Consider the following 15,086-nt stretch of genomic DNA (forward strand, 5'->3'; position numbering starts at 1 on the left):
TGTATGTATGGTAGTGACGACGAATACATACAAGGAAGGACCACAAGGACTATACACGAGTCAAAACACGAATCAATCTATAATAATTTGTTCACATTGTCATGACAACAAATCACGTCGGAACTCGAATGTGTGATGTTACTCGTCCTTCTGCTGATATGAGTATCGCACAAATATGTGAATTGAATTAAACGCCATATTTTCCCACGAAAATGTCGTACCAACAAAATGCTTACTTTGTTTTTCTGAAATTTCCTTGTTATATAATAAGACACAAATTATTATCTTTGAAAAAATAAAGAAACAATTATCCATACTCATTTGTGAAATGGGAGAAAAGTTGACTTATGGATTCAAGTGCACAAAGAATTTATTTACGTCACATTCTAGAGCGCGACTATCACAGCGTAATTACTGTAAGGAGTTATTGATCGATGTGCTCATTCAACAGTATCTTCTTACATTGAGAATGTAATCTTATAAACCGACGTTTTACGCATGATGAGAGGCAACTCACTCGACGCTGCCACGTCATCCGTTACCAATAGACAGTGATACATTATTAAGCAATGCTCTTATTCATGTCATAATATATCCAGTACAAGTGACTAGAGGGCGTACTTGTAAGTACATATTTACTGGATTGTCGCATACATCAGACGGGAGATACCACCGACAAACAATGATCAGAGCATGCCGGGCAGCTACCACTTCTCTACGACTATCTTCGAGCTGGTACAGATATTGGCACAAATACACGAGGAATGCACGGTAATGCATGTTTCTGCGGATCGCTAATGAATATCTACAATGAATAACTACACCTATAACATCAGCTGTCCATATCCTTGCGAAGACTACGACTACGACTACGACGAATTGGAGATGACCGAAGAATGGCAGACTATTTTAACGTTAGCCTTTTCTTCAACAATTATACTATCCATTCTGGGAAACGTCGTCGTTATAGTGGTTCTTCTCTGTGTGCGATCAAACAATTGCTTAAACGTGTATCTCATCAATCTGGCTGTAGCTGATCTGACCATGGCTGTGTTTTCCATGCCATTTACTTTCATAACTCTCATGAACGGCCACTGGACATTTGGCAAAGAGATGTGTTCCATCACTCTCTTCCTCATGCAGGTAAAACCATTCTAATTTCGTTCGCATCGCACCCAAACACAATAAGGAGGTGCAATTAGCGAGTAGAATATCCCAATGTATGTTAAATTATATATATGAGGACTCTCTTGGATCCATGGGATTTTCAAATCCACTAGTTTCTTGTCTACGAAAGGTTTCTCAATATTGCTTCTTGTTATTTGACTAATACGCGTGTCAATCGCATCGTTTCTTTCAAACGTGTTCCGTTCTTTCCAACTGACTGGACACGCCACGCCCGGAGAAGGGTTGTATTATGTCCGTCTTCTTTCATTTGTTTGTATTAAATAAAATTATACCATGACACAAAATGATAATTACGCAGGGTATAATAAATGCAACTAATGAGCACAACTAAATAATGCACGGATCAGCCAAAAATGCTCCGAATACAGTCTACTTTATTTGAGTTGAATAATGTATAATCAAAGAAGGCGAAATTCAGTTGATAGTTGATTGTTAAACAAGTCAATTCTTCAAAATACATTTGAAAATGGTCACAGTCAATGATCTTTATACAATTGTATGCTATAATGTAAGTCATCTTTAAGTACTTTTAATCAAGTACATCTTTCAAAGCCATACACGACATAACTACATACTACTACATACTGACTTATTAGATTGTGCAATTACTGCTCTCTTACAAACACGACACAGAAATAAAAAAAATGACTGCTCAAAATTGCGACCAATCATTAAAATGTTTAAGTGTATGCTAACGTACATTTCATTAACCTTGGGACAGCGACATTTGTATTAGTGTAGAAAATAATGTTTGCAGTGGCATCGTAAATTGATTCCATAAATAAGAAATTAAATGTATTCGTGATTATATCACAATGATATTCAGCATTTTTAAAAACAAAGTAGCAACTTATTTTTCTGCGACATTACGTAACATATATAATGAAATATTAGATTGGTGAATCTGTCGTTTTATAGTGCTCTTTGCGCTGATGTAGGATGTAACATAATGGAAATCTCTTCTCAACTTCGAGCTAAATACCTGAAACACTTTTCCCATATTTTCTTATTGTTCTTGGGTAATCATCGTTTTCTCAGGCATGACGGGTCACGTAAACATCTCAATCATTCAATAAACTTTTACCTTAAGAATGACGGTGACATCAAGACACAGATTTCGAATGTATTTTATCTGTCAAGAGTTAGTCTCTTTAGTTTTTTAACATCACTGAGCCGCACGTTCCGCAGATTGAGTATTTTTTTTTTCAGTTTCAGACTTCCCAAACCCAGATTTTAAAATTAATTCACGACGGTTGGGTTTGACTAAAACTTAAAAAAAATAGGCAGCCATGTTTCTAATAAAAGTAGTTTTAATTTCTTTAAAGTACTGTAGAATACTTTATTTTCGCTGAAGGGATGATTCAGTGAAAATAAAATCCAGCGAAAATTTTTCCTATATTTCACATTCAACTCATCAAAAATCAATGAAAATAAATTCCATAAAAAACACCCAAAAAGCTTTTTCATCGAAAAGTAATTCCAGCGAAAGTATTCCACAGTATTTTATTCTTCGCCGCGGACGTCAACAGCACCGTTATTCGTCATACACGATGTACGAGATCCCCGTGACACCAAAGTACCCGGATGCACATTGCCATGTCACTTGCGATCATTTTGTTGTCGTAGAACGTCATTGTTCAAGTCGTTCAGCATATATAGAATCGATCGTAAAGTGTTTCTCGTTTTTTATAATTGTATATTCATCTCCATCTAATGACTGAATGCGCCTCATTCAAGAATATGCAAAAAGAGATAGTCCCCTCGGTCACACACACAAACGATCATTTGCTAAAAACTCGTATCACTATTTAATCATGTGTAATTTTGTACAGCAAATTTTTTACGAACATATAATGTATAATTTAGTGTAGACACGATTAAAAAGATAATTTTAGAAGTGAGGCATAGTTCAGTATAACACACAGATAATTTAGTAATGACAGCGCATTTCGGTTGGCCATATTGACGTAATATCCGGCAACCGATCCTGTTACTGTTCATGTATTTTGAAATTGACGAAAACTTTGAATAAGACTAAAGCCTAATTAAAAATTGAGACTACCATATGAAACAATTTGAAACTCTACAAAAAATTCTGCCAAATTCAATTATATCTTGCTAAATAAATTATATATTTGTAAATTACAGCTGCAAAAAACTAATCCACAAACTGGTGTGTATAAACGCCCACAAAAAATAATCATATCAATATACTCCATATGTAGAAATAATGCATTATAAATCTACAAGGAAACATCTAAGGAAATCTGAAAAGCTTCATAAATCATCAGCTCCATGGAAACAATTGTAGTGTACGAGGGAAACATAAACCCTGCTAAGCGATAGGTTAGACTTAAAGACTAGCCTTTTGGCCTACGTCAGTCAACGCTCGAAGGTGTTTTTCTTCTTCCGAAGATAAGAGATCGTGGCCTCTACTCTAATGCATGGCGGAGATAGTGGAATTTAAAGTGCCTAATAAATCCAATTAAAATTTAAGATAAGAGCACCGTTAGCATGTTATTTATAAGTACCGATATTATGTATCAGACAGGAATGTTCAGAGCGTCTCCTCATTCTCCCTGCGAGGCTAACTACAATGTAATTCACCAGAACACCGTGACGTAGTATCCAAAGCCTTGTTCAAAACGTCGTAGTGGCAGTCTCTGGAGACGTTTCAGATCGAACAACACACAAATACAATACGATTGGAAAAATATCGGTAAATAAAAACAATTTGTTATTTGTTCGGGTATACAAAGAGACATGTCACACACAAAAAAGGTTTAGGTTTTCCATGCAACCCGATACTTTACACACACTGTAACGTTCACTGACTATGTCAAACACGTTCCAAGCCACTACCTGTGATTATACTATTATCATCATTATATTAGTTTATACCTTGAGGTACACACATAATCCCCAAACTAATTTGAGTGTCTGTGCTCGTTGTATCATGAATGCATAATGAGTCTATTTTGAATATTCTACGATGGTTTACACAGAAGCACGAAATAAATGGTTTTGAAGTCTATTAAACCAATATCCGTCTAAGAGCACGGGCCAGGGTTTTCCCTCTCCATTAGTGTTGCATTCTTTCCCGTCATCACGTCGACCGTTCCCATGGTGATATACATCAATAGAACAAAAAAAACGCGATGATGAGAGAGAATAGAACAATATATGAAAAGCAAAAACAAGTCTCGAGGCGACTCCTTCGCTTCCAACGAGATTGTGCCTGTCATTTGCGTCTAAAGTTCGGTGTGTCTAATATTACAGTGATAACAGTATTACAAAATCGTTTTCTAAATCAGAAATAGTAATGAGACTTTCTTGGTGAACGGCAGAACCGGTGTTTGAAAAATACCTTCACATTTAAGTGAATTATCTAAATATCATCGTGTCATATACGTCACGTGACGTATAAACCTTCTAATATGCAAATCCGGCATGGTAATTATAACAAGTACATACAGTTCAGCATTATGAATACAGTATAGCCAAAATGTCCATACATAGCAGTAGGACAAACAACACGAGGGTCAGTTTCAGTCTCTCATCACAAAAACATTGAACTGTTCATGTTGGCCTTGTATTCAGCCTTAGCTGCACAGAGAAGTTTGTATTCACAACATTTTGTTTTGCATAATAAAACAATGCGCAATGATCCATTGTGAGAATTGTTATTCAGCTACATAAGATACATTTATATATTAATTATCATATCTAGTAAATCTATAGAAAGATTTAATCAGTTTGATAGCGATTACGTAACTGAATTTATTAAAACGTGTGCATTATCAAAAGGTAACGAAAAATAATTTTGAATATTCAACGAAGTTGAACCAATGTGCTTTTTGAAGATATGTGATTGTTGTATCTCATATGCAGTTTATGACTGGTCCCTGAGATGTGGAATTGTGCAATAGGATTTACGCAATAAAACTTGTTCAAAAATGGCTGCCGAAATCTCGTTGCGAGCGAGAAAGCTATGATACTTGTTTTGCCCCCTTACCCCATAGTGTTACATTTGCTTTGTTAATTTGCTCCATGTAACCATTGTATTCAGAACAGTGCACGTAATTGCGGTAGATAATAGAACATTATTTGGGAAACACAAACTAGTCGCATGACTCTCTCGCACTCTCGTTATCAAAGCGGCCATTTGCAAAAAGGTTAGTTTATAAACTGACTAAATCTATCTGAATGTCTAAAAAATAGTGACATATACTTCATTCAATCCACATATTGTAAATATACATAAAATACTCAAAATAGATAAGGAATGACATGACATGTTGTGCGTGTACGTCGTTTTTCATTAAGCTAAGTGTATGGGACTGATTTCATGAAAGTCGGTAATTGCTAACATCGTTCATAACCAGGTACTGAGATTTACCAGTGTACCCGTCGTGTTGTTATTAGTTACCCAACATGTGGTGATGTGAATTTTAAACGCAATTCTCTAGACATGCTGTGTCTAAAGCAATAAACTACAAAGTTCCACAAAGAAGACTTTCTACAGTTTTTTTTTCGATTTTCCTCGCGTTCAGACCAAAGAAGTTTCTTTTCAATGGATGATACAAATTACAGGCATGAATACATAATAAATATAGGAAAATAAGCATAATACATCAATAAACTCTTTCAGCCTTTATAAAAAAACATCAAAGTGTACAACACGGACAATCTTATCAAGATGATCACACGAGTAGTGATATACACAGAGTTATATTTGTTCAACAGTAAGCGAGGTTTGAAATAGACATTATTCGAAAATGAACGCAGCGATCTCGTTGGGAGCAAGAAATCAACGACACTTGTTTGTCATTGACACGCATCTTCTGTTTCCCTTGCCACGAAAAACCAGTGAATGCGACAGTATAGAAAATAATACACAAAATATTGGCAGTTTGAATCCTACATCCTACGATCACAAAACATGCTGTGTCGATGGCACTTTGTGATTTTCTGATTTCCGCATATGAAGTGCGTGTATTTGCTTCAGGTGTACGCACAAAAATCAAAGGTCAGATAAAACGTAATATTGAACGTCTCCAGATTCTGTAGGCATTGAAATTTCCCCTGGAACTCCTTCTAATGTGACCTATTACAATTTTATCAAACGCAGTGTTGTCAATTTCAGGATAGGCTTTCGCGTTGTTTGGATGTCATAGCTAATAGTGTCAATTAAATAATTGGAATCGCTGTTTCATTTAGAAGAAATGCGAAATTGGACGAATTTCCAGAATGTAAGGGTAATTTCGTTAATGTTCGAGTATGCATTCTATAGCCATATGCTTTCCTCCCAGATCAGTTTGGGTTTGCGATCAATATCGACGAACACAACGCAAGAAAAATACACGAAATCGAACACGAGCTGTCAAATAAATACAAATACAGGCACACTAACACGCATGCATTTGCAACACGAAAACATGAGAAAACTCACAAAAGACGCACCGCATATCACACCGCAGTAATTGTTTCGAAAACAGACAAAAAAACGTGTAGTGAACACCACCACGGCACACACTGATTAGATGGAAAGGCGTGAGTCGAAACCCATACAATATGAGCAACATGCAGATAATACATATAAAGCCATGTGAATCGTGACTCAGAATATACCTAACCAGACATTCTCGATTGCCCTCAAGGAGTATCCTGTCTACCGACAACCATCTGGGTAGAATTAAAAAACAATTTGTCGGCTGATAAGTCTCGTCGACTTGCAGCGGAAATCCTATACTTATAAACATATCTTAAAATGTCATGATGGCAGACTTCCCCAAATTTGTACAATAGTGATATAAAGACGAAATATGCGTGATGATGCTAAAAGATATTTATGGATAAAAACGGCGTCTAGAAGTATGCCGGGTAGTATAGAAATTTAACAAATTTACTTTGAAAATTTGAACCTTCAAGTTCTTGATCAGATAGGCATGATTTGGCGATCGGACTTGAAAACAATATTCCAGTTGACAAGCGACTGAAATAAAATAATTAGGCAGGCGGATCTGTTGATTTGTTTGCATTATGACGACAAACATTATATATGCCTTTGATAAAGTTGTACTAAAAAGAGCGGTCGAATTTAATTTCGCTATGAGACTTTCAATCATGTCACTGTCGATTTTGTGGCTGTAAAGAATTGTCGCACGTTTTTGAGTGAAATTTATATATTCATTTTTTTTCATTTAACCTTTGAAGCCACAATGCCTAAATAATATTGTTTGATATTACGTCCTAATAAAAACAGCAGCAGCTCACGATTTTTCGTAAAATCAATATGTTCGTTTCTTTATTAAAAAAAAATAGTGAGCTTGCTACTTTGAACAACCAGTACATATCGCTAAATCTGACATACACGTGTAATTGTGTTTTCATTCCTTTTTATAACTAATGCTACTGTTTCCAAAACTATGCTACAAGAAATCCATTCTAATTATATATTTATCAAAATGAAATATCGAACAAATTTGTTTATCCGTGCTCAGAAATATTTGAATTTCTGCTCCTGTAGGTCCACGCACACTAAAACTCTGACGTTGACATGAATGATAATGAGTCCATTGCAATATACACTGCCTCGTGGCAATCGTATCTGCTAATGGCACCAGATAGACACCCGGATAGTTATATACACATTAGCATTCTGCAACTCCCCCCAGTAGCACTATGCAGCTAACCCCATTAACATCTACAGTGTTTACCAATGCTTATTTAGTTTATAACTAACAGCTAACTACATAGTATAGTTAATTATACATCAGAATATATCCTTAAGTTATAGTGAAATGGATCCTACATCATTAGAAAATGCAAAAATGAAACGTTTCTTTAAGATGGCTAACGTTTTTTATCAACATCGTAATAACATTATGGTATAGGTATTATACATTAAGGGGTTAAATTAATAATATATCATATTCTTTGGGATCTTAAACCGTAAACCCGAAAACGACAAGCAACGTAAAACAACTTGCGCCCTCCAGTGATAAAGTTCTTCTGTGACGTCATTTTGACAAAGAGTTGTGTAAGCAGTTATTTTGAAATTATACGTATTTTTGTTATGTAGCTGTTAGCCATTTAGAATATAGCACAGCTCGTATATTTTTTTATATGATCAAATAAAGATCGACACAAATCAATGGTATCTCTTACACTTATTTTTAATAATTCTTTTTGAAAGTCAACCATGTGCGCTGATATTTTTGACGGTGACTTATTGCTGATCGTGTAGCATGAACGTGGAGAAATGTTAACAATTAAAATATGTAAAATTCGTATTCTGTCTCTGTATATACCATTAGAAGAACTAGTAGTCACTTTGAAACTGCAGGACCATGACAGGGTTCTTGTATCAATCAAAAGGACCTGTTGGTTTTCAAAACAACTGGTTCTTAAGGAGATAAGGTCGGCCTCCGACCGACGGATCAGCGTTAATTACAACCCATACTGAGGAACACATTTCAAAGTTTTTGCGTAACATGTTAAATAATCACCATGATCGTTTCAGTAATATTGTTACAATGTTAGGTAGTCATGTAAATTACGCGTAACGCACTTTCAATGATGGATGTTTAGTGTAACCTAATTAAATGTTCAACTTTAACGTTGGGTTGGCTTTGCTAGATTAAATATATCTATAGATCGGTAGCGGCATTGAAGATGCTCCACCCTTCTCGTTCAAAATATCGTATCTCAGCCAAGTCGGGAATATCGCGGATATTCGGTGTACATCGTGTTCTCTTGTTGGTGATTCGATTATTTTACTACCAGCTGAGTAAGGGATTTGTTCAATGTTCTGGTGTCAAACCAATCCGTCTACGTGATCGCGAATAATTCCATTGTCAATCACTGTACACTTCACTCGCATTTCGTACGTCTGTACGCTTCCTTTCCCAACTAAATGTACATATTGGCAACTAGCAAATATGACAATTAGTTTGAGGCACACACTGTTACGCTCATCTAGTCACAGTCTAGACTGTCCACAGTTGTCTCGCTTACGGGGATTGTCGTTTCTACATGATCGATGCTGGCGCTAATTGAGTACCGAAGGCACTCAGCACGAGTGCCGCAGGCATGTTTCATGCCTTCGGTACTCAATTATCGCCAACGGCGTTCATGTAGAAACGAATTTTCTGTAGGCGAGACGACTTTAAACAGTCCTGTCACATAGCACGAAATAAAATTATTAAGTGTATTGTTTTTTAATCGAGACAAACTCTTTTTAAATAATAACGACTTCTAAGAGTGAGGACCAGTCAGTCTTTCAATATCTCAAATGATTTTTGAATTACGCATTGATGCATCCAAACCTTTTTTTCAATTTTTTCATCCAAATACATTTAGATTAAAATCGTTACTGGCAAAAGGTTATTCGCATAACTCGCACACACAGGGTAGCGCCTCGCAACTACAAGCTAACCACTGATCTATAATTACAGACCCCAAAAAGTTAGCTCGAAACGACATTTAGTGATCATGCCTACATAATGACGCGATGGAAATACATCTTGACAACACAAACAACGTATGGCGTTATGCACATAAAGCCTAATATTCATGGTTCAATACGAACAACTCAATTTATGAAAGCCCCCAGGGACAGTACAGTCCACCAGCAGAGAAAACTCGATTTTAATTTACAAACTTAATTTAATGCTTCACTTATCCCTTGTATCATACATTCATGACGACAATCCGATAATCCAATTGGTTAAATCAACAAACATAAGGAGTACGATGTTGCGACACTGCATCTAAACTTTTATTCAATTCTTGGGGATTCCAATTAACTATACATTGGCTCGTGACGTACAATTTTGCAGTTGAGTCGAAGTGTATATACAAGACAGAAGTTGATACGTCGCACAAAACTTGTCAACAAACAAGCTGCTCTCTGATTGGTCTCTCTGATAAGTGTTAGGGTTTGGTAGTTAATCAGGCACAAACTTGTAAGTAGCTTCGCACTGACGTTTGCTGCATGCAGAGTAAAGTCAAGACTCATTTTTAGTTACGTAGTTGCAGAGTTCAACTTTTTTGTTATATAGCGCGATGCCACCACCAGTTGTCAATCAAAGTAAACTGTTAAAACCCTGCGGCCATTGATTCGCTCAAATAAACCAATACAGTTCTCTACTTCAACTGTCTTTGTACAAATTTCACATCTGACTTAAAGCGGGGTAGTCATAACCTGCGCATGCGTCAGATGGCCATAGCGTGTCATTGTTTACAAATAAGCGTCTACCCATGAGCTTTTGCGTTTTTAGCGTGTTGTTATCATCGCTTGGGACTCAGTTCCCGTGCGTGCGAAGGTGATGACCCTCTCGCTTTAAATAATTTAGTCATCAATGCAGATTGTTAACTTTGACCACTGTTTTAGACACGTTTGGAATTTGGAATTTTAAAAGTTCTTGTACTGAATGTATTTGAATGCATATTTGTATCGAGCCACATGTTGTCATATACATTGCAAAGCCTTACAATTGAAGGACAAAGAGAGGAAAGCTTACATGTTATAAAACCAAGGTTGAAATACTCGTTACATTGATTGGACGCTGCAACAAGTAATCCAATCAAACACATTAAATGCCTTCTGGAAGCGTAATTTCGTCAGTGTGGCCCTGGCATTATTTACTTTTTCTAGGAAATAGTCGCATACGCCATTGGCAATGTCTCTTTATATGTGATGATACTCATTTCAAGTTCCGACCTTGGATTCATAAGCAGCTGCATCTATAAAAGATGTATGACGTTAATTTCAAAACTCTGTTCAAGGTGAAGATGACATTCACTATACACAAGTTATATATATATATGTTTTGCACTAAATCTAAAGTCAGTGAAATATGTTGTTTTTCCTTAATATCTGAAGCGTATTTTTTGTTTTGTTTTCGTTTATTTATTCAAAACAAACATACTGCAGTTGTAGACTTTGTGTCAACAACCCGTAGCTCATATGAATTTGTTTTCTGTCAATTACAACATAACAATTTGTAATTCCAGCATTTATATGTAAATTGACAATCACGAATAGGACAGATTTCCAATCTTAACACAAATGTGAATGCAGAATTTTAATTGAGTCGAACAACTACTTTTCGTAAAAACATCAACAATTGGCAAAATTGTTGAATAAAACCTAATTGTTTACTTTGTTTCTGTGACGCATAGTGTGTTACATAGCAATATCTGTTTGTTTACTTATTCACCCTTGAAAATATACTCGGTATCGCCACTGACGACATGCAAATGTTTGCGATAGTTGTGACGTGTCGACCGGCCGGTGATATGCAAATTAGAATCTCATTTAATGACTGGTCACATGAGCCCCACCTCCGGATGTCTCATTCAATCGTCGCGCCGCATCGTGTTCGATATAGGACCCCTAGCGTATATTACGACGACTGTACTGCTTAAAATAGCGTAACTCATGTCTCACGCTCGGATCTGAACGTATTTGCGTATGAATAGAATGGAACCTCGGAAAAACAATCACTGAACGGAATTTAAAGCGAGTTGTATCAAACAAATACCATCTTAGTCATTTTCAAAGACAGTCAAAGATTATTTTTCTTGTGCCTAAAGTAGTTCCAATAAGAATGTAACATACCAGATTTCAAATCAATCAGATCAATGTGGTATCAATAAAACCCTATTTCCTGTTGGGAAGACATGAAAGATGGAGGCCAAACCACGTGACCATTTACAACGAGTTATTCAAACTTTAATGACCTTATACATATATACTAGAAAACGAATTAGTCTATTATTAGGACTTTCCAAAATGGCGGAAAGGATTTCGTGACGGCTAAATCATTTTTGTTAATTAGGTAGCCTATTTTGCAATGATGCAGATGTTCAAAGCGCGATGGTCGTCGCGCAGCCGGTGTTCGAATTTTATGCAAACAATGTATTTTGCACGCGTTGTGTACGAGTCCCTAATAGAACAGGACGCGACGCGACCGCCATATAAGCAAACCTGCATTTTCCTAACAACGTTAAATAGTTATTGATGAAAGTTAAAATAAACATGGGGAAACATTCAGTAAATGTTTTTTAAAGTTAAATACACTCGTGCATAATAAACCACTAAACACATATAAAACCACACTATTTATGCATTGTTTTGTTTCATTCAATTTACAGGTGTCTGTGTGTGTTAGCATCTACACGCTGACTGCAATAGGCATCGATCGATATTACGCAGTACTTCACCCAATGCGACGACGTGCTTCGAAAAAGAGAAACCTGTGTATTGTATTGATCATTTGGATAATTTCAGCCATGTCCGGAAGTGTTCAAATTGCCATGGCAAGAACAAAGCAATATATTTGGGATGGCGAATTTTTCTACACCTGTGGCGAACAATGGCCTAATAAAACATCAGCCGTCGCTTATGAAATCTTCGTTATGTGTGGCACCTATTTTGTCCCGTTACTGGCGATGTGTTATACTTACATAATGGTAGGTTACACACTCTGGTTTCGACAGATACCGGGAAACGCCGACCAAGTGCGCGACTATAAACACATCAAGACAAAGCGTAAGGTTAGTGTTCTTAGGACACACAGACTGATCACCACGTATAGTATGAAATGACAGTTAGTGACATTTTAAACTAAACTTAAGCTATGCTCATTGGTCATGTGATAATTGCTCATATATGACTATAAACATAAAAGTAATTCTCATTTCTCATTATTTGTTTTTTTCTCACAATGTTGACGCTAGTGAAAACTTTACAAAATCTAACTTCACTTTGTATTCACTAATATCAAGGATTTATAAGGTTAGGGTATGCAAGAGTGCGACATGTAGTCTAGATCTCGAATTGAAGTCGCGCTAATTGCGAGATGATCACGAAATCGCAAGAGTATTCCCAGAATTCCAAATGCAAATTAGTGAGTCTGTAAAAGAAGTGCTTATTTGAATGCGCTCATTCCTGTTTACCCAATCAAACATTTCCAGACACACATCGCGTCCAGTATTCAATTGACGCCCACGGAAGGGGATCGCATTTAGGTGTCTCAAAACAAAATTGCAAGGAATTCGCCTCTCGCGAGATCTTCATCGCATATCACATGTTCCTGCCTACCCTGATCGTATAAACCATTGCTGTTCTATATATATATTTCTGAGTCTAAGGGTGCGAGCCAAGAGTATTGTTGACTTACGCTTTATTTTTGATAGTTTTACCCAGCTAGCTAATTTGTATGTACCATATTTAAACAAGGTATCAGCTGACATTGTAAACATTAACACACACCACTCAAGACAAATCTACAAGTGGACAAGGTAATTTTATATTTATATGTGGATGTCTATGTAGATTAGTTGTTAATTGTTTTTTTTGTGTTCTTGCGTACATTTCACAGGTTGTCGAGATGTTAGTAGTGGTGCTTTTAATGTTCGCATTGTGTTGGATGCCCCTACACGTGTTTAACATCGTACAACGTGTACATCGTGATCTCAAGCAACAGGACATAACACGACAGATCAATGCTGCCCTCATATGGATTGCGATGTCGAATAGTTTTGTTAATCCTGTTATTTACTGCTTCATGAATGATAGTTTCAGGGTAAGAAAACTTGTGTCACAGTTTCACATGACAATTTGAACATAATTATGATGTAGAAATCCCACAAAATATCAAAATTCATAGCTGTAAAATGGAATTTACATTCTCAATATGTGGCACACGCCATATATCGTTGTTACGCAACAATACATACTAGACTGACTGGTAAATAATCAAAAAGGCACCTGACCTATTGGAAACAAAATGACAAACAATTACGGGTACAACTCACTCGAATAGAGTGAACACATCTTGCTCCACATGTGACACACATATACATATATATAACCATAGTTACAATGAACTGGTTTTTATCTAGACTAGACACGATATTGATAATACAGTTACACACAGGAAGTTAGCACAATTAACCACAAGCAAAATTATATCTGACAAAACAATGTTTAGCGAGCCGTTCTCTACATAACAATATCAATTTCTATACTGTACGTCAGCTTCCATATGCACTGTTTTGTGTTGACTCTCACGTCCTTAAGAGCAACGATGACAACTTTGTTACATTGCCACCCTGTTTCATGTAAATTTCTTTCAATCCCCTTTCCAGAATCACCTGAAGCTAATATGTCGTTGCGTGTGTAACAAGACAACTACTAACCAAGGTGAATTCTTAGTAATGAGACATCATTCACATTCTTCGCCCAGAAGAGAGACACAAAGCACCGACTGTAAGACTGTCAGAGGAAATACAGTGAATGAAAACGAAATTTATGAATGTGAATAAAATGTAGAAAGTTAATTTTTAGAAGTTTTACGTATAATTAATTAAGTAATGAAGTTGTAAATTATTTCTGTGGTACGTTGTAATGGTTGAAATGACTACTTATATGACAAAAATCAAACGGAGCCGTATAAAGGACTATGATATTATCACTTATTTGTAACCTGCTCACCTACACAAAATAAGGGTTTAGTCGTAATATATTATACTAAAACTATCGCAAGGAGTGCATAACCTTACTTTTTAATGTTATCCGATATTGAAAGGTGACACCGATATACTACTTTAACAGCATAATTGGTTGTCCTGAGGGAATTATATAGGTACATAGAGTCGCTCACTGAGACATACATACATAACCATACATATGTGCAGTTTAAGAACCCATTCCATAGCATATACAATGACCCAACAAAGTGATCCTTTCTAATAATCTGCCAATTAATATGCAGGCAATATCCTTGTATGCCCTCAAAAATATGTTACTGAGATTTTTTGAGTATTCATATCACTAAGTAGTCTGATTTCTTTTAAGTAAGGTTATATTGAAATTACATTTGACT

The 15,086-nt window shown here is 36.2% G+C and overlaps 1 protein-coding gene across 1 annotated transcript; it reads left to right on the forward strand.

Annotated features, from left to right (window-relative positions):
- The first annotated feature begins 725 nt into the window (after positions 1–725).
- LOC100313768 (tachykinin receptor-like protein) lies at positions 726–14,541 on the forward strand. Its single transcript, NM_001168209.1, is given in 4 exon segments — positions 726–1,143; positions 12,352–12,753; positions 13,581–13,784; positions 14,350–14,541. Coding segments are annotated over 4 exon segments (1,116 nt in total). The 5' UTR covers positions 726–810; the 3' UTR covers positions 14,527–14,541.
- The last annotated feature ends 545 nt before the right edge of the window (positions 14,542–15,086 follow it).

This window comes from Saccoglossus kowalevskii, chromosome 19 (genome assembly GCF_978046115.1).
Source record: "Saccoglossus kowalevskii chromosome 19, keSacKowa6.1, whole genome shotgun sequence".
Lineage (NCBI taxonomy): Eukaryota > Metazoa > Hemichordata > Enteropneusta > Harrimaniidae > Saccoglossus > Saccoglossus kowalevskii.